Here is a 25,137-nt window from a genome sequence, read left to right on the forward strand (position 1 = left end):
AAAACTATATGGCTAGATCTTCCATTCCTTTAGCTGAACCTTATTGAAACCCTGTGCTTCTTTATATTAGCAACTAAAAGAAAAATAAAACATTTAAAAATTTTGTCCATAACCTAGAAATAAAAGAATTGAATATTGAATAAAAGAATAGTCATCTTGTTTTGTTATTAATAATTGCATTCTAGTTGAATGGAAAATCTCTGTGGTGTTACTTTAATGTATCCTGAATGAAACAGCTCTAAGTGCATGTTCATGATGTTTTCTCTGCAGTAGAAATACTTGTAAAACTGAATGTAGTTTTGAGAGAGCAGATGAACTTAGCATGTATAATATGAAGATGTACAGCCTTAATTACACTTGAGCTGGGTGATCTCATCAGAATAACAGCTAAGCCTGAGATATCTACATCACAATAAATACTTTCATTTTCATTACATCCTAGTAGATGACTTTTATGGACTCTAACAGTTGAGTCACATCTTCCAGATAATGTAATTTCATGGCTCACCACTTAATACAGTTTATATTACTACTTACTTAAGCATTTAATAGGTACATAGTAACTAGTACCCATGTAATAGTTGTTATTAACTTGTTGATAACACTTTATTTTTTTCTACATTTCAGTTTTACAGGTACCGGTATAATGGGAAAGAGAAGTATGAGTCCTATTCAGGAAGAAACTGGTTCTGACAGTTTGGAAGAAGAAGCGGATCCAGAAGATGAGACAAACTCCTGTGCAGAGTCCCCTCCAGATGTTAAGAAGAAAGCCAAAAGGTTAAAAAAAATCAAGAGAGAAGAAGTTTCAGCAGGTAAAAGCAGTGTTCTTGCTCATGTGTGCCTCCGGTGGCGCAGCGGTAGAATTCCCGTTTGCAACACCAGGGGGCCCGGGTTCGAATCCCCCCCTGTGGAGCAGGGGGTAGAAGTGCCGCTCTGCTACACAGAGGGCTCGAATCCCGGGAGTTGGACTCGATGATCTCTAAGGTCCCTTCCAACTCGCACAATACTATGATACTATGATATGATATGATAATTTTCTCTTCTGTTTGAAACTGCCTTAGGCCTGAGCAAAACTGAAGTTTGTTATTGAGAGTTTTTTGTTTTTTGCTTGTTTGTTTTTTGGATGTCTCAACTTTTCTGGACTTCTATGAATGTAATGCAGTAAGTCACTGTCACAACTTATTTTGTTGTAAGTTATTTTAATTGAAAAAAATTGCATCAAACTAAATGAAGCAGGATGTATTTGATTTCTTATTCACTTCTATAGAATAACACTCTTCAAATATTTTTAGGGATTCTAAATTTCTTCTTTTTTCTTCAGTGAGACTTTTTAGTTATGCAGAAACACCAAATAACCCTATCTTAAACAAAAGTCAAAATTGTGGAAGCAGGATTCTAAAGTAGATCTTGACATTAGTCCAACAAACCATCAGCAGTTGTAAGACTCCCCTCACGTAGACCTTTTCGCTTAAGCTTGCTCAGAAGGAGTTATAGAATAAATGAATGCATGCAGCTCGGTTTGTATGATGAGTATCTTTAAACAAACTGTTGCATGCAAAAGAGTCCAGTTTTAGTAAAACTACCCACTGCCCTGAAGACTAATGTATTTGTCCTTGTAATTAACAATTTTGAGTTAACACAGACTATCTTGATAACATTGCACTGGCATCCCTTGTTCCTTGTTATTTAGGAGATAGTTCTGTAAGTTTGAGGAACTGATGCCATTTTTCAATCTGGTCAGCAGTTATCTACCCTTATGAGTAAGCCAAAACTTTCATGGTCAGCTTGCCTGCCCCACACCGCCCCTCCTGCACATGACTTGGCACAATGTTGATATCCTCTCTTCTCTAGAACATCTGAGAAAGTACTGGTTGAGACAATTCCATGGAGGAGTGAGCTTCTGCCAGATGGGCGCCCATTTTCTGGGATCTTAATCATAGTCAGGCCTTTCAGATTTCAGTGTTTAGCCTTTATGAATCACATAGCTGTGCTTTTATTTCCTGAGGAAAAGTGAGTGTGCTTAATATCCCTTCCTAGCATTCTGGATGAGTGGGTCACAGTCATCTTTAATGACTCTTGCAGTTTACCACATGTTCTGTGTAAGCTGATGTTTATTTGAAAGGTTTGCTGGACGACCATTCACATTTCATGAGCTGCTGTTAGCTGTTGCAGCTTGTAGGAACTGCAATTTTGAAAATCAGAAGAAACAGTAGACAGTTGAGCTGTAAAACTGTCAGAATGTGGAGCTGCCCTAATGATGGTCTTTATGCTCTCCCAGGTATTTTATATATATATTTTTTTTAAGACCTCATGTGCAATGCTTGATAAAATCAGCAGTGTTTCTAATACAAATCATACATCTTTTCCTATCTTCTAAAAAGTGTTAGGATGTATAAATAAGATATCTAATATTATAAATTAAATATATCTGGAGGAGAAAAATACTACTTTGTATGCTCTGAAAGTACCAAAACATTCTTGATTTTACTTCTTTCAGTATTTGTATGCTGAAGTCATTAATGCGGGGCTTTGTGATTCTGTCTTTTTAGGAAGCCTCACGAGTAATTCCACTGAAATTTTTGAAGTCCCTGAAACGTGGTAGGAAATAACTGCCTTAACGAGTGGAATTGATTGAAAGCAGTTGTGAGAATACACCTCCTGGAAGCCATAATTTATTTAACTAAAGTGGTGTTAACAAATCAGTATGTGTCCTGAGAACCAGTTTAATTATTTTAAACTGAACAATCACTGTTTTACCTGTGTGTATATTAACTAGTATATGATCTTGTTGTTAATCAAGTGAAATCCTTGCTGTTATTAATGTTGTTAGATTTAAGAAGCAAGACTAAATGTATTTTGGTCATCCACTTTGGCATGTTGGCTATGAAATATACAAAAAGACCCGGCAGTCTATGATTTTGTGCTAGACTGTTTCCTGTGCTTGAGGGGAGTTACCACAGATCTCCTAATCTCTAGATGTTTTTCTCTTGATACAGGTAGAACTGTAGTTTCACAGATTCCTTTCTACCTGTTACTATCTGGAAATCATTTTTTAGTTTTCCATTCTCTCCTTCACCCCCAGTGCGGCCAGTCTTCATCTGAATACCAGCTTTAACAGATACCCCGTCTTTTCCAAAAATATACTTTATATGTTCCTTACATATGAATTCCTGGTGGGAGGTAGTTTTTTCTTTGTTTTCACATCTGCTGCTGTTTTCACTCTTAAGTCCCTATCTATTTCTCCTCTGCTTCTTCCCCATCTTGTGGGGTTTTTGTTAAAAATGTTTTTTGGTACCTGTGACAAACCTGCTAACTGTACCAGCCCTCTATTTGTTTAAAGAAGATCTGCATTGGTAGATTTCAGAAAACGTTTGATATTTAACATTTTTGTATCATGGAAATAAAAACAAAATATGTATTTCCATAAAACGAAAATTAAAGAAATTTTCTTAGGATGTGGTTTGCTTTTATGTATTGGCTTCTGAAATGTATTATTTTTTTGTGTTCTTATTTTGCTCTTCATAACTGTTTTTTCTTAGTTATTATTTTTAAATCTTTGTTAAGTTTTCAGTCTATGTCTGGCAGGTCTTTTGGGTCTATGGACTGACTACTCTCAAGATCTTTGTGAAATTTAATGAAGAAAAGCCAAGTCTATTGAAATAGTTTGCTATGCATTTCCCTTGGGGAAAAAAGTATGAGGGTTCTGCAAATTAGCAAGTTGAAAACCTTTCCTATGGAAAACTAGAATATTAAGAAGGCTACATCAGATGGTACTTAGATCACCGTGTGAACTGTTGTCATTTTAGCAATGCAGTAACCTGCTTGAAGGTATGCCAAAATCTGTGGGTTTTTAAGCCATTGCAGGAACTATCTTGAATCTGTTTTGCAAAAGGAAAAAGGATTTAAATCTTTCAAATGTGAAATGTTTAATTTGTAATCTTGGAATACCGCTGGAAGTAGTGCACCTAAGGTTTGTTGTTGGTATTGTTGGTTTGTTTAGCATCTTATTATTGCAGTAAGACGTGGGACAGAAGACTGTTATTAGTGATGTTAGGGGAAATTATCAACAGAACTCTTCTGATCCAGAATGTATGTAGCAGCACAGGAACTTGTCTTCATTTCATTACAATAGAGAGGCTTAAGTCCTTTCCAGATTATTATTTTTGTATAGCCTGGGCATATATATCTCTAAGGTACTGTACCCACTATTTCCAGTCTTCTTCCCACTCTGTATTTTGGAGAGCAGTATGTTACTCATCTCCAGCTGTACTTAGCATTATTGTCTTGAGAGGTAGTTGTTTTGTTTTCTAGTCCCTTGCATAGCCCTAGATTTTACCAGATAATACCTACTTAATAAAGTGAGATGGGATTAGGACTGTGGTATTAGACTTGGATAGATGCTGTTGTAAAGAGGAAATGACCCCCCATTATTGCATCAGATCTTGTGCTGTGTCTTTTGTGCACCTCTCTGTAAATCAGAGCACCAATTCTAGCAGAGGAGGAATGCGGCTTCCTAAATTTGATCCACATTTGTTTCCTAGTGTAAGTTTAAAATACGTACCTTTACAGCTTTTACTCACAAAACAAAGTTGCCATCGTTGCTGTCTGTGGCCCTGTCTCTCAAGTTGTGCTCTCTGGGCTGTGATGGGAGGGGTTGGGCACCTGTGGTGGGGGTGGCTGTGTGGGGGTGCTGGGGCAGTATCGAGGAGTAGAGAGTGAGTGCACAGCAGCTGTAACTGGGCTTGTTTTTCTGCTCTTGAGCTGCATAAAACAGTCAATGTTACCCTGCTGGTGTTTGCACCAAGGTGAAAAGTTTTTCAGCATCTGGTGGGCACTGCAGTGGAGCTGTGTTGCTCCGTGCTTGTGGTGAGGTGAGGAGTCTCAGTGCTACCAGAGACCCTCAGCTACAGGCCAGTGCAACTCTTCCTGCAGGACTGTAGCATGCTGCCAGGGCTGCTCCGAAAGTAATGCCTCCCGCTTTATGGGACAGTCTGATATGTTTTGATGAATACACAAATTTTTAGCCAGGTCTGTTTTTAAGAGAACGTGGCTGATTTCTTTTTGTGAAGGACAATATATTGACTAAATTCACTTTTCTCATGTTTATGTAGAGTTCCCAACTTGAAGGCTGAAGTGCCTCTTGTTTTCTTTTTAGTAATTCTATTTTAATAAAATTTAAAAAATACACACAGATATCAGTAGCAGTGAAAAACTGGTTAGCTGTAACAGCATACTTATGTACATTTAATATTTCCTAAATAAAACTAAATATAGTTGTGCAAGTAAGACTTCATGTATGGTGTGCTCAGGAAACATCAACGTTAAAAGTGAAAATAGATCAGAAAATGAAGGTTAAAGGTGTCTTCATGTTTTGTTGGTACTGTATTAATGCTGCTGTGGAGCACTCAGCTGGAACACAAGAAGCGGTGACCTACAGTGAAGCAGGATCATGGCTGATCTTTTGGTGTTGTGTTCTTCTTTTGGTCAGACCTAGAGCTACTCATATTTTCAGTGAGAACTTGATTACCCAACTTAATTTTTTCACTATAGCTTGTGAAAAAGAGCAGTATTTTCTTACTAATTCATCCCAATAAGTTTGTAGCTTGCACATTTCTTTGGGACAGCTGGAATTTTCTATACACACTCTTAAGTTTCTCTGTGTTGTGCTTGCCTTTCCTATTCTGATAATTGCTCAGGTTGTTACAGATTTGGGACAGAGAGGCATTACTTCAGTGCCTGGATATCTAATTCCAGACAGTGTGAGCAGTCTCTTTTAACACAATGATTCTGGTTGGTTTCTTTAGGCCTGGTTGTATTGCAAGGCCTATTCTAAAAATACCCACAAAACTGCTTTGTCTAACTCTAAATGTATTTGATGACTGCTCCTGAGTGGATGTCTGATAGTGGCAGGAGGAGTAAGGCCAAACTTTGGTGTGTCAGTGCTGTTGGAAAGCAAACAGTCCATGATGGTTTTGGTCTGACAGGCAGAGCCAGCAGGCTGAGTCTCACTTCATGCTTGGAACAAGGCAAGTGCTACTGGAGCAGCTTCATAATCAGAAAACTTTGTCTCTTTTTTAAAATAACACTAAACTAGATTTGCATTTTAGATATTTAGACCTGTGTGTGATGTAACAGCTTTCCAGTTTTGTCTACGGAGAAGTGAATTACATTAAAACTTTACATTGTCTACCCGAGGAAAAACAGAAAGGTGAAAATGTTTACTGTGGTAAAGTTAAATACAGAAGTGTTAGCAGATGAGAAAAAAGTGCTGTGCATTTTTTTCATTGCTGCTGTTGCTCCGTATGCTGTGAACCTAACAGATGTAAGTGCTTATCCCATCGTTTAGAAGAGCCTTACTGACTTCTGTCCCCACTTGGAATAAAAAAACAGTTTCAAACCTTGCAGTGCAAGTTACTTATGGTGACAAACTGATACAGCGCTGCCATATCCCGGTCTTTTCTGCTGTGAAAAATAAATCAGCATGAATGATCATAAGAGCAAATCCAAGCTATGCCACTGATCCCTCTGGGTAGGTGGATCCATCTTAATGTGCTCTGACTGGCTTTTAGGTAACTGAAATTAGTACTGGAAACTGGAATGGAAAAAATGGCTAATATAAATAGGTTAAAGCATCCATAATAATAGATGCGCAGTATCTGCTTAATAATAAAAGCAAAGCAGACACTTAAGAACCCTCATAAAATTCCAAGGCTCCAAACAAAGGAATAACTGAAGAGCTTACACAGTTGAGTTGAAGATACAGAGTTCTTATATTTCATTAGAAGAAAGTAATGGCATAGTCATTAAATAATACTATGCCACATTCAAAAATAAATTCTCCAGCTTCCCCCCCCACATCCCATTTCCTGTAGTTCAATCCCTATTTAAATCACTGCAAATCTGCTTGGCACTTACTGTGCTCAGCTATGCCAGTTCATGTGCTGCTCTGGATCCAGTTCAGCCTCAGTGCCAGCAGCTGTCCCAACTGCCTTGCACCTTCCATGCTCTGAATGAGTTGTTTTGAAGCACAGAGCTGACTGGAGCTACAAATGTATGCCTGGGAGTTCAGGCGGCTGCACATGTTCCCTTGTGCATTACAGATTCCTTAGCTTGGAAGCTAAAAAGCTGCTAGAAAACATTTGTCCAAAGCTATAGTAATTCTGCATGGATTGATTTGTCTGTATTCCACTGTGGGGTGAAATGTGTGGTATGGGAGTTAGTGGGAATCTGCAAGCAGTTTGAACTGGTTTTTTTTTACATATATGTATACAGTATCTCATAGCAAACGTTACTAATGTAGTTCATCTGTATTTCCACAGTTTACAATGATATTTTCAAACATAATAGCATGAAATAGCATTTGAGGGATTCCCTACTGACCTTCACACTATGTTGGGAGAACCAAAAACAATCTCATTCTCACAAGTCTTTGACTACTGGCTGGATGTGTGTGTAGCTGTGGATGGAAGACATTAATGACAGTGGTGTCTTCTGAAGGTTGTCACAGTTCGTAGGCAGTACCTATAAGGAGCTGGATGGTGGGATTGGTAGAGATCTCATGGCCAAACATGATGGATTATTTATTGGTTTTTCTCCTAGTGGTGATGGAATGTTGAGAGGATATTTTCTACTTATGAAAATCAGTCCAATCTCAAAGAAAGATTATTTTTTCTCCCCTGGGCTGCTTACACTTAGCTACACTGGATTTAAAAACTCCTTTTTTATATTGCTGTAGCAAAGCTCATGCAAGTCAAACTTATTTTTGTTAGTTTAGACTTAATTTTTAGGAGATTCAGAGTCTGGACATACTTTCTTCCCGACATGAAATTCTTCTGACTTTCACTTATTATATATATGATCTTCTAGGGTATATAGGGTATATCTCAGAACGCTGAGTTATGAAGTGTTGGGCATTGCATAGAGTGAAGCTCAACCACTCAGACCCACATGGGTTTAATGTGGTTAGTGAACATGAATTCAATAAGGTACTTAGCTGCAGATTCCAGTGAACCTGAAGTGATTCATGGCTTTATGAGGGAAACCTTACAGTAATTCCTACATTTCATAGCTTGACGCAGTGCATTGCTCCAGTGATTTTACTGGCACTTCCATTTATGGGTTTTTTTTCAGTTTTCCATAAAATCGTATCACAGAGAGCTTCTCATTCTACTGAGAAATGAAAACAAGAATTTAAAGATTTTGATATATCTGTGGGGTGGGCCAGCTGTAATCCTTAACTTGATTGATGCTATAGACAGTTTCTGCTGTTGCAAAGTTAGAAGAGGTTACTGCTCTGATTTGTATGTTTCATTATTGTAATAGAAATGTATTGTTCTACTTTATTTTGCTCTGTTTTTCTGGCTACCTAAAAGGAACAGGCAATGAAATTCTAAAAAGGATATGAATGGTACATTATAAGAGGCTCTTTGCCAAATTCCACACGTTTACACTACCAGCATTTATCCACAGTGTTGGCAAAATGGAAAATGCTTCTGAGCTCCTTGATTATTTATAAGGCAGATAATTCCTTTCTTTTTCCTGGTAGGAGACAGCATCAGATAATCTGACTCTTGTCACTGGTTAGCCACCGATTTTAATTGTGACACTGTGCAACTCACTGTAACCTCTCTGTGTCTCCAGCTTCTCCATCTGCACTGGGGAAGTAAGTTACGTATCTCAGATTATTACTCTGACACTAAGGCTTTATTACATATAAATAATGATTATTTTCATGTGAATCTAATTTAGCTCCTTCGACAAGCTGCTTAGTGGTTGTCAACAGAGCCACTGTTGTGTTGACAATTTTCAAATAAAAGTGCTGTGCTTCCATTTTTCCAGACTGATGGACAAAGGAACTCATCAGCTAAAACTCATACAGTTAAAAACTTCTCAGGCACTGAATGATTGACCAGGTTTCAGAAAGTGAAGACATACAAAAGAGCATTAGAAATAAAAATCACTGTGAGTTGATTTAAAGTCTTCTAGTGTTACATCAGTGTACACTTGATTATATCCACCTGTAATCTTATTACATGTAGTATTTCTTGCATATAAAGGATATTACTGAGAAAAAAATAAATTTTAATCTTTAGATTGCAGGATTCACATGTTGGCAATTAGTCCAAACATCTAAATATTCTAAATAAACATTTCAAGAAATTGTATTGCTGCACCCAGCATCCAGGTGTGATGGCCTGGGACAGTTTGGCTAATCCTGAGTATGGCAGTGATGCTTTAAATAAAAGGAGCAAGGAAAGTAAAGCCTCTTTGGCCATGAAAACCAAGTAATCACAGACCATGATCAGTGCCCATGCAATTTCTGCTAAATACTTAAGAACTTAAGATACCGTTATTTAAAAAGAAACCATGGAACCTAGAAAATAAACTTTGGCCAATTCATTGTTTGTGGAATGGTTTACATTAATAGTACATTAACTATTAAAAAGGAGAGAACTTAAAGCAGAAGCATTTTGTATTCCTAGTGCAAATGGAGTAAATTGGTTTTTATCTCTATTAAAGCCAGAGACCAGGGCTCTATATTCTTAAAAAACAAAGGTCTGGCATTATTTTCAGTATTTCAAAGAAAAAAAATAACCTAAAGGCCTGGAATGGGGATTTGGTGTTGGCAGGAAATTGGCCTTCCTGTTCAGCATGTGCTTTTTGTTATTTCTGTGGAAAAAAAACTACCTATTTAACCAAGTTTTAACCCCTTCAGACATAATTCCTAGTAGGAGCTCTGAATGCTAGTCTAGTTGTTACTAGGAAGATCTGTGGGAATTCCATAGCTTAATTACTCTTCCAGCTGCTCTCTGCCCAAGTTGGATGCATACCAGTCCCACAGAGGGGTTCTGTCTCTTCAATGTGACTAAATTTTAGGTCCCTTTCAACCTAGACCTTTTGGTACAGCAAATTCAGCAATATATCTCTAGCTGCTTATGAAGGTTATTCAGCTTAACCACCTGGCTTGGGATGTCTGTTCATCTCACTTGCTTGGACTTGGGGATAGGAAAAAACAAGTAGGAAAAAGAAAAAGTCTTGCAGCTGTTTCTGAAGTGTTTGACCACAGATGTAGAGCCCAAGTAGGTGAATTACCTGGCAAGCTGGTTAGAGTTCGCTGCATGTATCTGCCCTGCCTCTGCTGGCAGCTCCTGGCCGGTAACAAGGCTACAGAACCCACAGAATGCTGGCTTTGTGGTCATAGCAGTTCACAGCTCTGGATTAAAATTTAACAGATAGGCAGCTCTGTAATTTCACATGCTCAGCATTGAACTGTAGACTTTTTTCACCCCCAATTTTATTCTCAGGAAATAGCATAAATATTATGGATGCAAGCTGTAGGTAGAGGTGGCTGGTAGGAAAGGAGTACAGTGTGTAAAAGGTTGGCCTTTGATGAAAGCAGCAGGTAACAGCTATAAAGAATCTGCAGATACTGAGCCTTTCCACCTGCTTTTAGGAGGGATATGAAACATGCTGGTTTCTCATATTTATGTTGGTTTAAGAGCCTTGATCTTGTCAGCAGGACTCTGCAAATCTCCTGAACTGCTAAAATTCTGAATTAACTTTCTGTGTAACAGCTTTACATTCAAACAACCTCCCGTGAGTTACAATAAAGTAGCTGTATAGCAAATTATCTTCAAGGCCTTAGAAACTGAATATCTGTAGGGATTTGAATTTATGCAAATCACAGAATCACAGAATTGTAGGGGTTGGGAGGGACCTCTAGAGCTCATTGAGTCCAACCCCCTGCCAAAGCAGGTTCCCTACACCAGGTCACACAGCTCGGCATCCAGGCGGGTCTTGAATATCTCCAGAGAAGGAGACTCCACCACCTCCCTGTGCAGCCTGTTCCAGTGCTCCGTCACCCTCACTGTAAAGAAGTTGTTGCGCACATTCGTGCGGAACTTCCTATGCTGAATGACTGTCATTTTTCTTAGCAAGAAATCTTTCAGAGAAAGTTTTCTTTCTTTCAGAATTTCCTTTGATTTGATACTTTCCTTTTTTGGAAATATTAATTTCCTTTGGGGAATCTTTGTTTTGTTTTTTTAATTCCCACAAAGACAGTGGTATCGATTATAGTCATGCTTTCATAATCATATTGTAATGGAGTAGATAGATAGTGATAACAGATTGAAAAACTAAGCAACCAAAATTGTGCACAAGGCCTGCATATATCTGCCATAGCTTCATGTTGCCAGAGCAACGAATATAGAAATTGTAGTAGGAGACATAAAACTGTTTTTTAACAGTGTCGCGTGTATCGCCTTATATATTCCTGACAACGCTGCTACCAGATATAATGAAGAACCAAGATGATAGGGGCTGGGGGGGGAAAACAACAACATTTTTAAAATGAAAGAGAGGAATTTTCTTTTTAAAAAGATGAGAAGTATAATAATAAAAGAGAAGACTTGTTGAGATAAACACGTTGAAATCACACAGAAAAATAATGGCATGACATCATGTGAGAAAGTCAGAACCAAAAAAGGACAAGTTTTGTAGGCCAAAAAGCTTCTATTCATTCCCAAAGAATTTCTCCTACTCGCACAAGAATTGAGAGAAAGAAATAAAGCCATCATCCTTGGAACGCTCACCAAGTCCAAATATGTTGTCCCAGATAGGAAAGGTCAAAAAAGTAAAAATACAGTACAATAAAGACATGGTCTTTAATCAGGAATGCTTACTGAGAAATACTGACTTACTGCTCACAGAACCGGAGCTGATATTTACTCCCAGTAATCCAAAGAAGTCTGCAGTCACTGTGAAGCACTGAATGCTCTTGTTGCCTTTTTTCAGCAATCTACTGCTCACATATTAGAAAAATAATTGACACTTTCTTCTATCTGGATCTCAGAGCAGCAGGGAGAGTTTTACACCTTTATTAATTCACCATGGGGATTCCCAGGTGCTTGTGATTTTCAGGAAAATAAGCTGCTTTGCAAGCTGGTTGGTGCCCTGTAGTTCACTGTGCTCTGAATCAAATCAGTCTGTTGTCTAAGCTAACGCACACTGCTTAGGAGGCAATGAAGGCAATGAAACATTCAGGTTCAGAAGACTTCCAGGACTACATAATAAGATGACACCCCCCCCAGCCTCCTTTCCTGTTAAGAAGCACATTCTTCACAACTGTATCTACTGCATCAATTAAAAAAGAGAGACACTCATACAGATCATTCCAGGTGGAGTTTCTCCATGCTTTACAAATTCATTAAATAGTGTGGAAAAAAGATGGCACTATTTAGAAAGGGAAAAAAATCAAAACACTGATGTTGAAATATAAATAATAAACCATTTGAATACAAATATGTGGAATTACATAAAAAAAAGCCAAGGTTTATACAGAAAAGGATCTGAAAGTTGTAGGGGGCTGGAAGATGGACTACAACATGCTGTTAGGAAGAAGCAACTACTGGAGTTTTCCCAGGACCTTTTGAGCATCTTTACTACTCTTCGTTTACCCATTCCTTTTAGCCTTTCAGAACAGTCAGTATAATTTTAAATAGGCACCACAACACTAGGCATCTTTTAAAAACCCTTTGGTGCCTTGGCTCCAACACACCTGAACATAAAATCTGCTGAGAAATACATTCTTGAAAAATTACATGCTTGTAGTGCAGTAACGTGATGGAAAGTACAGCAGTAATGGTGGAGTGGCACAATTCTAGGCTGCAACAAACGAGAACAAGCCCAAATGCTGCAACAGATACAGAAACATGGGGAGAAAAACTGCTTACCTTTGGAAGGCATCAAGCATGCAGGGATCTCCAGTAAGATCCCTTTGCCTCCACTGCCAGCCCTTAAATGAGGGCTGGGAAGGGGTGCATCCCAGCTCCACCCTTCTGGTCAGTCATTGCATGCACCTGAGCTCCCCTGAGCTGGCCCTGCCTTTCCACCAGGTGCTCCATCACTGCTTCAAGCCCTGACTTGCTATTTCCACTACAATGCTTTTACACAATATGGTTTCTATCTCTTACTGTGGGGTATTTGTGTACTGTACTGAATTCAGGTCTTGAGTATGCACACAGCATCTGCAGTGGTCAAATGAGCTTCAAGGATCTCTGCTTTCCATTCCTGCTATTCACCCCAACTCTCCTTCCACCATGCAGAGCTAGCATAGCTGCCTATGGGCTAGTAGGGAGCTGAACTGCAGAACTTATCCACCTGAAAAAGAATACAGCAAAAACTCCGAGACAAACAAAACCTAAAGGACACAAGCAGAAGGCAGGAAAGTCTGGATGGAGATCTTGGGGAACACCTAAGGCACAGCACCCTCAGAGACATTTAAAGAAGCATCATCTCAGGGAACCATCTAGTCACAAAGTATAGTTTCACAACATCTATTCACTGGAAGTATTCCTATTGATGTTTTATACTAACAAAGGTCAAAATGGGTTACAAGAAAGTGGTTGATTAGGGAATGAAACATAAAACCATAGATAATTTATTTGCTCTTTAGTGAGCAAGTGAAACTACTCAGTAGTGAAAATCTGAGGAGCTACATTTGGAGTCCAAACTGACAGCTTGAGAAATAACAGGTGATCAGGAATGAATCAGTATCAACAGAGAACTGCTCATTCCCCACTAAACAAACTGTCAAGAAACCAAAGCTTGGCTCAGAAGTATGAGAATTAATAGTTGATGTCAGGAAGAGCAGCAATGATCATTAATTTGCCACCTGGACATACTCATTGATAGCACACTTGTGCACTAGCAATAGAGAGCAGAAATGTATAAAGCCAGGAAAGCAAGAGTGAATTGGCCCAGCTTCCAAATTCATTTTGGAGTTAGGTTAGTGGCAGAGTTTTCTGTCTGGTGAATGACTTTAGTCTGATATTTGTTAGCTAAACAAGCCTAAACAGAAGAAAACCAAAGTGGAACGTGTGTGTCAGGTACATTCAGATACTCCAGAGTGACTTGTTATCAGTAAGCCTACACATTCTGCTGTTGCTGTATGTGGGAAAGGATCCAAGAGGAACAGAAATACTCTTCTGGACTCTTCAATATCAAAAACTTTTTAAATGTGAGAAGACAAAAATTAGAAAAAATAAAAAATAATTTTAAAAAATCTTTATGAAGAGTTGAATAACATATTTCCTCACCCTTCTAACTCATGCAGTCTATTTAACCGACTCACAGACTACACAGTGTCCCCCATCACTTTAGATACTGGCACATAAATTTGGGGTGTAGTCACCCTAAAGTCTTTAGCCTACAAAACAGCCTGAGCTCTTCTGGCTTAGAGTCATTCAATGGCTGGAAGTCACGCCCTTTGCTGTAAATGCTGTTGACAGTTACAGAATAATCCTGGTACAGAAAGTTTCTCCTCTTAACTCCAAAAGAAATGCAATGGCATTAATTCCCCTCAAGCTCCTCTCTGTCCCAGAGGTACTACAATGAATCTGAAATTCCCAGTGTTAGCAAGACTGCACTACCACAGAGATCGCTACAGAAAAGGTAACGCATCGTTGGGAAGCTGGTCAGCACTGATTTGGTGAGCTCTGAATCTAAGGATGTGCCAAACAGAGCTTACAGCAGTTATTCGGTCTCCACAGTGACATCTTCACTTTAAGTGGTTTGATAGGAAGCTAATTAGAATGCATACAAAATGAATAAGGGAGCTATTTGAGAGTAAAATGTAAACTTCAGTGTCATCTGTTGGGATTCCAAATTTCTTTTGCTGAAAATTAGTAACTATCCTGGAAGCAAGAGCTCTTCTGCAGTTTTATGAGGTGATCCAGACCTTTTGTGGTATAATAAAGACTGCAACACCTCACATCTGAAAGGACCACTGCATGTTTAGCACAGCCAGCCACAGCACAAACCTGGGATTTGATGAAGTAAATCTAGTACTTCTTTAATCCACTGTAATGCTATGATGTGATAGAAAGTACAGCAATAGTAGCACAACCCTGGGCTGCAGCAACAAAGGAAGAAAAACTGCTTACCTTTGGAAAGCCTCAAGCATGCAGGGATCTTAGAGAGATCCCTTTGCTTCCACTATCAGCCCTTAAATGAGAGCTGGGAAGGGGTGCATCCTGACTCCACCCTTCTGGTCACTCAGTGCATTCATTGCATGCACCTGAGCTCCCTGGGCTGGCCCTGCCTTCCCACCAGGTGCTCCATCACATGGCTCAGGCCATGACTGAGCATTTCTGCTACAAACATGAAATGCAAAAGTTTGGCAGAAAAGGAAGTAAAATAAAGCCTTGCCAGAAGTAAAATAAAGCCTTGCACAGTTGTGGAGCTAAATGGAATAGACAGCCTGTTCAGTATTTTAGTGTCTGAGGGCTGAACAAGGTACGATGTGGCAGAAGTTCATTGGTGTGACCTGTCCTTTTACTGACATACTCATGCAAATATGCAAATATCTTGAGTAGCATGGATAACTGTAATGGCAATTATTTTAAAACCTAGCAAGAAAATATTACAAAATGCCAGCATTTTATTTTTTCTAAAGAAAACAAGTCAGCAAGAGTCCAAACCTGATGTTGTAGGGTACTGAAAAACATCAAGACTTTTTGCCCTGCAAACTGGTATTTTCCGAGATGCAAATTATCGTCCTGTGCTTCCTGCCAACAGTCTGTAGTCAACAAGGCTTTTCTTTCCAACTGTTTATTTTTCTTTAAGAGTGTGTGTACATGAGTTAACCAAGCTTGCTCCATACCTGCTTTTATGAGCAAAAGTATCTTTTAGTGGTGCTCTATAGGAGCGAAGCTCCTTTCCACTTCACAGAAGATGGCACCATTCAGAAAGCGCTGTTTCAGAACGTACCTGGTTTAATGATAGGATCTGTAAACACAGCAACATTTTCTTGGCAACAGGCAGAAAAGCTGGCAGCTAAACAGTTTCTTTGGAACAGTTTATTGGCATTACATCTCTGCACTAGAAACTTGGATTTCACTTCTTATTTTGTTTTTCTGTTCCCCTGGTTCATTTCCTCTTTATTTTTTTTCCCTCATGATACATAGAAATAACATGCTGCGTTCTTTGTCCTGAACAGCGAATTAACTTTGTTGCTCTGTTGAAGTTGTAAGGAGGTGGATTTTGTAAGAATTCTAGTTATATATTGTGCATTAATGAAAAAGGTAGCTAAATGAAAATCATCAATAGCATAGAAGGAAAGGAAACCATTTAAAGAAATAAGTTTTAAATGTTTAACTTCCATCATCACCACTGCTGAACTTATATTCTATGCATAAGTATTTTGCCTTACAATTTAATTTTGCCTTCCTGCTGAAATGAAATACTTAACTTCATATTTTCAAGTCCATAAATCAAAATTAAGGGCAATGATTATTAGGTTAAGACATTCTGCTGTGTCTTGTGAATGCAAAGTGTAAGCATTTGGTTGTTTTATTTAATCTGAATTGTTAAGCAGGCATTTTTACTTCTTTTAACTGAGTTGCATTACAGCTGTTTACAGTACCAAGCCACATAAGAGTAATAAACAGAGGAAATGGGAAAAGTAAGAATAAACAGTTTAATTCTTAATCAGCTACTGCTTTTGATACTTTAAACATGGTGATTGTTAATGTGGAAAGCTCTGGAAGCCTCAGTAAGCTGGCTTGATCATCTGAAGAATGCCAGTACTTCTTAGGGAAAGTTCATGATTCATACTCAAGGATTAAGCCAAGAGAATCTTGTGACCTAAGCAGCCTGGCCTTCCAGTGGTAAAAATGGGATTTTCTTATCTTCACAAAAATAATAATGAAGACAGAGAGTAGGGATGGAAACAGACTGTATACATTTGATTGAAGAGCTAGCAATGCTCAGACAGCACAAGGGAAATTGCAGTTATGGCAAATTGTGAGTGTTGTGATAGAAAAATAAACTACAGTATATTAGGTATTCCTCAGAGATGAATCAGAGCATGTCTGAGAAGCAGCAGAAATATGAACTGTGACAAAAAAAAGTAGATATTTTGTCTTCAGCGTCTTGAGTGATCCTTAGGAACTGTTTAGTCATTCACCTGGTAATTCAGGAAATGGCTCTTCCCTGGGTATCAGTTACTTCAAAATGATCACATCAACATGTATTACATTATGGTAGGTCACCAGTGCAAGAAGGCTGGGTGTGAGATTTGGAGTGATGGTATGAAATCTCATCCTATTTCTAATAATAAACATTTACTTGACAGAGTCAGTCAACTGAGGGATATCATGCGGCATGTGCGGGACAACAAGGGGATCAGGCCTAGCCAGCATGGGTTCATGAAAGGCAGGTCCTGTTTGACCAGCCTGATCTCCTTCTATGATCTAGTGACCCATCTGCTGGATGAGGGAAAGGCAGTTGATGTGCTCTACCTAGACTTCAGCAAAGCCTTTGACACTGTCTCCCATACTATTCTCCTGCAGAAGCTGGCAGCCCATGGCCTGGACAGGTGCACTCTTGGCTGGGTAAGGAGCTGGCTGGAGGGCCGGGCTTAGAGAGTGGTGGTAAATGGAGTTAAATCCAGCTGGAGTTGGTCAGGAGTGGTGTTCCCCAGGGGTCAGTCCTGGGGCCTGCCCTCTTCAATATCTTTATTGATGACCTGGATGAGGGCATTGAGTGCACCCTGAGTAAGTTTGCAGATGACACCAAGTTTGCTGGAAGTGTGGATCTGCCTGAGGGTAGCGAGGCCCTACAGAGAGATCTGGACAGGCTGGAGAGCTGGGCTGAAGCCAATGGGATGAGGTTCAACAAGACCAAATGCCGGGTCCTGCATTTTGGCTAGAACAACCCCAGGCAGTGCTATAGGCTTGGGGCAGAGAGGCTGGAGGACTGTGTAGAGGAAATGGACCTGGGGCTATTAATTGATGCTCAGCTGAACACGAGCCAGCAGTGTGCCCAGGAGGCCAAGAAGGCCAATGGCATCCTGGCTTGCAAAAGAAGCAGTGTTGTCAGCAGTAGCAGAGAAGTGATTCCCCTGTACTCTGCACTGGTGAGGCCACACCTCAAGTGCTGTGTCCAGTTTGTAGCCCCTCACTGCAAGAAAGACATCGAGGCCCTGGAGTGTGTTCAGAGGAGGGCAACAAAGCTGGTGAGGGGTCTGGAGCCACAGGGCTTGTGAGGAGAGGCTGAAGGAGCTGGGAATGTTCAGCCTGGAGGAGGCTCAGGAGAGACCTCATTGCTCTCTCTAACTACCTGAGGGGAGGTTGTTGTGAGCTGGGGGTCGGCCTCTTCTCTCATGTAACTGGTGATAGGACCAGAGGGAATGGCTTCAAGCTGTGCCAGGGGAGGTTCAGGCTGGACATTAGGAAATACTACTGCTCTGAAAGAGTGGTCAGGCAGTGGAATGGGCTGCCCAGGGAGGTGGTGGAGTCTCTGACCCTGGAGGTGTTCAAGGAAAGTTTGGACGCTGTGTTGAGGGACATAGTTTAGTGAGAACTGTTGGTAGTAGGTAGATGGTTGGCCTGGATGATCTTGTAGGTCTTTTCCAACCTTGGTGATTCTGTGAGCTTCAATATTATAGTTTCTCCATTTCTGCAACTGAGATAATAATTCAGCTTTTGATTTATTTGCAAAAATGACCTTTGAAATATGAACAATAAAGGACTCAATACATGGGAGCACTGCAAACTGACTCTGACCAAGAAAGTTGCATAAATGCATATCCTTTGGTAGAGCTCACTGATACAAACAACCTTGGTTAGATATGGATCCACATATGCCACCTCTGTCATCTCTCTTACTTCAGGGTTTTAACTGCTTATATTTCGTAGATTATAAGGAAATAAAAGGTACAAAAGTAGTAGCTATCATTACTTTTTGAGAAAAGCAAAACATTATTGGTACATGATAACTCCAGTCTTGCTTTACATTCAATTCTGTTGAAGGGAGGATCGATATCAGCAAGCAGAATGGTAATCATTGTGGAAATCTGATGTTCCTATTGGTTTCTTTAAAATTTTTGAAAATTCCTTAGCATTTCCTTAGCATTCACAGTGCAGAAGCATCTGATAGGTACAGAGAGAATTTTCAGCAGCAGCGTTTGTGGGAACTGCATAGTCAGGTAACAGCAAACTCCTTTCTGGGCAATGCTTTGCATTGGCTTATGTGTTGGCAAATCAAACATGAGGGAATGATGCTGCAAGGGACACATGTAGGCACAGTAGTCATTTTTATAACATCCAACTGTTCTGTTGAGGAAAATGTACATTTAAAGCTTCTGATCTGCAGGGAAAAATTACAATCATTGTACTCCTGTGCTCAGTTGCAACATCTTGAATTTGTGTTTATTCATACATGCCTTTATAATCCTGCTGAGTTGCAGTGGGAATAAAAAAATTATACAACAAAAAACTATAACTCATTGAAGTGCATATAGCAGTTTCCATCACTGCTCCTAGAAACTGCTCAAGTAGCAGTAATTTTTAATCTTCTGTAAAAAATATTGGTGCATTTAGATGTTAATTCTCTTCTGCGATGTTTGGAGAAAAACTAGACAAATTGCATTAGGAAAGACAGTTTCTGTACAACAATACTGCAAACAGTTTCAGAAATTACAGTCTAAATCTTCCAAAATTTTTCTCCAATGTCAGCAGTGCACCATGCCTTGGTAAGAAGTGGAAGCAGACCTTTGGAGATGCATCCTGGACACTCCTTGTGCCCCTCTTGGTGAAAAAAAAAAAAAAAAGGATGGGATGCTGCCAGGACAGCCATAGTTTCTGCAACACAAAGCTGAATTTACAAGGTTGTTGTCGTAGGAAAGCAGAAACAATGTTCTGCAGTTCGTACCCTGCAGTGCTGCTGTTCTTCCATTGTTTTTACAAACATTGCTACCTTTCTAGGCAACCAGGGCTGCTAATTTCTTCTAATTACAACTATATGAAAAAGAAGTGAGACAGAGCTACCTCTAGTAGACTAATATCGACATGGTGAATAATTAAGCCATCAAGAAAACTGTGTATGTTTTCAGCGAAGCCAAGCATCTGCACACAGACAATATCTGTCTTACAGCTGAAAGCTATTCAGTGTCAGAGAACAGTGAGAATGGATGAAAAGCCTTTGCTAAATCTCCTTCAAGACAGACAGGAGCATGTTTATTTTCACCAAATATCCATACATATATGGCACTCTCTCCGAAACGGTCAGTTGCTGGAAGAGTACCACCTTTTTATTCCTTGTGATATGTATCCTGCATGTGCATTTCCTGTATGTGTTGCTCTGCTGCGAGGGACCTGGGCGTCCTGGTGGACGACAGGTTGGCCATGAGCCAGCAGTGTGCCCTTGTAGCCAAAAAGGCCAATGGCATCCTGGGGTGCATTAAAAAGAGCGTAGCCAGCAGGTCAAGGGAGGTGATCCTCCCCCTCTACTCTGCCCTGGTGAGGCCTCATCTGGAATACTGTGTCCAGTTCTGGGCTCCCCAGTACAAAAAAGACAGGGATCTCTTGGAAAGAGTCCAGCGGAGGGCCACAAAGATGGTGAAGGGCCTGGACCATCTCCCCTATGAGGAGAGACTTAGGGAACTGGGTCTGTTTAGCCTTGAGAAAAGAAGGCTGAGAGGGGACTTGATCCAGGTTTATAAATACCTGAGGTGTGGGAGCTATAGTGGCGAGGCTGGTCTCTTTTCAGTAGTGCGTGGGGACAGGACTAGGGGCAATGGGCTGAAACTCCAGCATAGGAAGTTCCGCACGAATGTGCGCAAGAACTTCTTTACGGTGAGGGTGACGGAGCACTGGAACAGGCTGCCCAGGGGGGTGGTGGAGTCTCCTTCTCTGGAGATATTCAAGACCCGCCTGGACGCCTACCTGTGCGACGTGGTGTAGGGAGCCTGCTTTGGCAGTGGGGTTGGACTCGATGATCTCTAGAGGTCCCTTCCAACCCCTATAATTCTGTGATTCTGTGAAATGCAGGAGAAAAGAAGTCCTGAAAGACTTGTGAGCTCTCAGTGGGAAACCAAGGCAAAGGGCACGGTTCTCATACTGATGGGCAAAGGTATCTACATTCCACAGTGCCAAGCAACCATCAAATCCTGAAGAGATTCCTAATTCTTGTCCTTCAGGCATCTGGGCCTCACTGAAGTCTTGCAAATGATTAAGTATATTAGACCTCTGGTTACTCATCATCTTGCAGAAGTATGTATTTCATCTGTCTGTCCTGGTTTTCTTTTTGCGTTTACCCCATATTGTGAGACAGGATATTACAATAAGTTCTTCATATTTCTCTGTCAGTGGAACAACATTTTCCAGGCAAAATGTGTCACACTTTTGTGTGCCCCCGGTGGCGCAGTGGTATAAAGTGCTGCTTGCGGCACCGAAGGGCCCGGGTTCGAATCCCCCCTGTGGCGCAGGGGGTAGAAGTGCCGCTTCGCTACACAGGGGGCTCGAAACCCGGGAGTTGGACTCGATGATCTCTAAGGTCCCTTCCAACTCGCACGATACTATGATACTTTCCTCCATTGGGTTATTATTTCTCTAGAGCCATGAAAGTTGGCATACCATAAATGCCAGTGGTGCTTAAAAGCCTGTCTTGGTGGGGAAATGGATTGCAAAAATAGTATTTCCTTACTTTTGTAAGGAAAAAAAAAAAAAAAAAAAAAAAAAAAAGGAACAGTTTTGTAAAATAGCTATTCAGTGAAATACACAAAAATGCCATTAGTATGAAGGATAAAAGTTCTCCTGCAGTGCAGGAAGAAGCCCTTTTTCTTTGTGCTTTTCTCATTTGTAATTAATGTGCTCACTTCAAATTTCTGCCAGCAGCTCTGTGCATAATGCATCACTGTGCATTACCTCTTTGTTTCTCCTTGTTCTATCATGCTGTGTATAGTTATGAGATTGTAATGGAAAGTGGTATTTGGGATAAATATGGCAGAATCTCTAATAATATATTTTTTGTTAATTTTAGTTCAAATACAGTTAGTGACAGTATCAGTACAAACACGGCCTGTTTCAAGGTGTGTATACCTATGTAACAAAAACAGTCGGGAAAGAGCTTAGGGAGCGCTGGAGGAGACACTCAGCAGAACGCACCGCAGCAGCTCTTTCATGCCATATCCAAATATCTAGTACCTAATTTTCAATAGGAAAGGCAAAAACATGGAAACGTGGCCTAGTGTCCACAAAGTGAAAAGACAAACAGCAGAAAATGCTTATTTTTCATCTAATGAAGTCACCAGTCAAATTCTGCTCACTGTCCATGTGTGTAGCATAGTTGCTTATGTGCATGAATGAAATTTATATTCCTATACCTGCCCCAGCTGAAAACACATGCTGCAGCCTTAGTGGTGTAGAGTGTGTAAAGGAGGCAAATTCATTGACGACAACAAATAATGTCCATAGCAGTGAAAGCTCTGTTTACTAAGGACAGAAAATGTCTTTTTTCAGCGATCAATTTAGGCACTGATCAATTATTTGTTTTTTCAGCTGCATAAAAATTTTCCTCGCATTTCCATCTTGTTCAAGTGAACTACTGAACCCCTGGTACAACTCTTGATACTGCTTATCAACTTGTCACATATTGCAGCATTTGCAACAAGAAAATGTTTATCTTTTTGCCCCACTCAAAGCAAGCAGCAGCACAGAGAGCTCCTGCAGAAAGACCCTGGCAGTGGCCTGCAGCCTAATGGGACTCTGCTTTGTGCTGTTCTGTTTTTCATTCCCATATCTTTTTTTATATGAGTAAGCACAACATTTTCTAAACTCTGATGTTAACGACTGCCGATGAATAGCTACAGCTTGATGTAAAAACAAAACAAAACAAAAAAAGTTCCAAAAGACATTCAAATTATTCTTTGTTCTTTCCAGTTTTTCTAACACCTGAATGCCAAATATGTACATCAGCATTCTGCAGAACGACAGAACAAAGTCCCAATCCGCTGCTGCATTTAGATGTGCTAGCGTGAAAAATGGAAGTGTTGTTCACTGTTTCATAGGTGAAACAGGAAAGTGCTCTTTCCTCTCTGCTGTGATATTGATAATAAGAAGTGAGAATTTGTCCTTGGGATACCTGTAAATGTTAATGCTATCCAATATTACGCTGCACTGGAAAAGTTAACATTTAAAATGATTTAAACTTAATGTTACAGGTATTGTTACATATGGTGCAGAATTAACACTGACCAAAGGCATTTTCTTAGGGAGACAGTCAAGCAGAAACACAATGCAGCAGCTCTCCATTTCTTGCCTCCTTGCAGGTCTCTTCTGATAAAAGTCAACACAACCAGACCCACCAAATAGCAGTAATGCTGGGCTGATGCCTGCCAGCCCTCACCACATTCACAGAGTACTTGCTGCAGTGACAAGGCATAGCACAGCCTTGGCAAGGGCATGCATTCATTCCCCTCTGCACTGTATGATCATCTGTGTTTCAGGACAGTGCGCTGAGTGTCCTGCTTTTGGAGAAAATCAAGAGGCTTGAGTTCACTAATTGGCATAGCTTTTTCTCGCATGTATGCCATGGTGGGATGTCAGCACAAGGTACGTTATCAGGGAATTGCAGCTGTAGCTGCCTCCTTTCTGGCAGGAGCACCTTGAAACAGCTACCTCGTGGCTTTTATTTGTTTGTTTGTTTGTTTTTAATTCTTGGAAGTTTCTGTTTATTAATGGGATAATCAGCAAAGAAGGAGATAAAGATAAAGCTGGTATGGGAAGATATTACAGTTAAGGCCAGAGTTGCCACCCCACATGGTGGGAATCAGTGTTCTTCAGGGAGCTGCTGGCTGCAACTGTTCACTGTGCGCAGCCAAGTTCATGCAGCAGCTCACCTTGCCTTGTCCCACTGAAGGCCTTTGGCACCTCTCTGGGATGTGCCAGGACCTACATGACATTCCTCAGCTCTTCCGAGCAGCTGTTTTGCGATGCAGGTGCAGCAGTGCTTCCTGCACTACAGCTCTGCATTGATCACTGACGTGTTCCCTCTGCACCCACTGAAGCAGAACTGATGCTGCCACAATTCAGTACAGCACTGGGTCTGGTGCTGCATTCTGAGTAGGGCTGTAATAATCAGTACACGTAACAGTCGAGATACTGTTGTAGCTGAGATAATAACAGTTGGACTCAACAAATAAATCAGAGGATTGTTCTGCTTTATACAGGCTGTCCATTTAAGAACCATCTTTTTCTACTATATTTTTTTATCTATTTTGAGACTGCTGGTAGTCACAAACACAGTACATCTAATAAAAATCTAAAATGCTGGTAGCACTCTTCCATTCTGTAAAAGAATGTAAGTATTCTCATATTACTCATTTATTGGCATGTAACAAACATTTAATGTATTTTCCAATGTGGAAGTGCTATTTGAAAACTACCACCTACTTGCTACTGTTCTAACATGCAGATCAATGCGATGAATCTATTGGTCCACATGAATGACTCCTATAATTGAAAGAGACCAAAATCCTGAACAGTCTAAGGGAAATGTTCACTTTGCTCATACTTAAAAAACAACCACACAGCAAAATGATCACTGACAAAGTATTTCATAGTGCAGTCTGTCCATAGCCGGTTCACAAGGTGCTGTTTTTCAGTAGGCAGCACACAGATGAGTTCTTTAGTCCTTCCTCTGGGGCTGTGTCCAGTCCTGAGCTTTTTGTAACAGACTATTTCTAGTCAAAATCATAGAAATGGTTAAAATATACAATTAGAAGCAAGTACTTGAATTTGAATCTTTAAGGATATATTGCAAACTGATTTTTATTTCCCTCCTTAAATTTATTCTCACGTCTGCCAGCTCTAAAGAAATGTTTTCCTTGACAGCGGCGTAATGTGATAAACACGTTCCACAGATGCGCATTTGAGGGAAGATCTTAATTTTGCTCCAGTCTCAAGACTCTGAGCAGCTACATATGTAAGAGTCAGCTGTTAGAATCTACAGGCTGCATCTCCAAGCAGTTGCATGAAAGATGGCTTGTGTTAAAAAATACATTTTTTCTGATATTCTTAGAAGTTTGTGTGTCATATAAGAATATAACACAGGGCAAATGCAAAATCAGATCAGCTTTAATGCTCAAAACTATTGCACTGCTCTTTATATAATATTGTCACAAGCACAACCCCCCAGAAGACTCTTAAAAAGTAATTAGAATTCCAGTCTTTCCCCATTAAGTCTCTTTTATATAAAGGTGATAAAAATTATAGCTCTGGGAGTAATCCCTCTGCAGATCTTTGATACTGCAGAACATGACAGAGTCTGCGCAGCCTCATGCGTTTTTAACACATT

The 25,137-nt window shown here is 40.1% G+C and overlaps 2 protein-coding genes across 3 annotated transcripts in view; one reads left to right on the top strand and one right to left on the bottom strand.

Moving 5' to 3' along the window:
• PARN (poly(A)-specific ribonuclease) overlaps positions 1–5,354 on the top strand; it is a 37,484-nt gene extending 32,130 nt beyond the window's left edge. Inside the window, exons 23-24 of one of the 2 annotated variants that reach the window (XM_072348883.1) lie at positions 628–812; positions 2,550–5,354. In XM_072348883.1, coding sequence (XP_072204984.1) covers positions 628–812; positions 2,550–2,602 — 238 coding nt within the window. In that variant the 3' untranslated portion in view covers positions 2,603–5,354. The remainder of the gene's footprint in view (positions 1–627; positions 813–2,549) is intronic. The other variant, XM_072348884.1, reaches the window with a different exon arrangement.
• Positions 1–25,137, bottom strand: part of BFAR (bifunctional apoptosis regulator) — an 80,529-nt gene that overhangs the window by 41,572 nt on the left and 13,820 nt on the right. The gene's annotated exons all lie outside the window — the stretch shown is intronic.

This window comes from Excalfactoria chinensis, chromosome 14 (genome assembly GCF_039878825.1).
Source record: "Excalfactoria chinensis isolate bCotChi1 chromosome 14, bCotChi1.hap2, whole genome shotgun sequence".
NCBI classification, from domain to species: Eukaryota; Metazoa; Chordata; class Aves; order Galliformes; family Phasianidae; genus Excalfactoria; species Excalfactoria chinensis.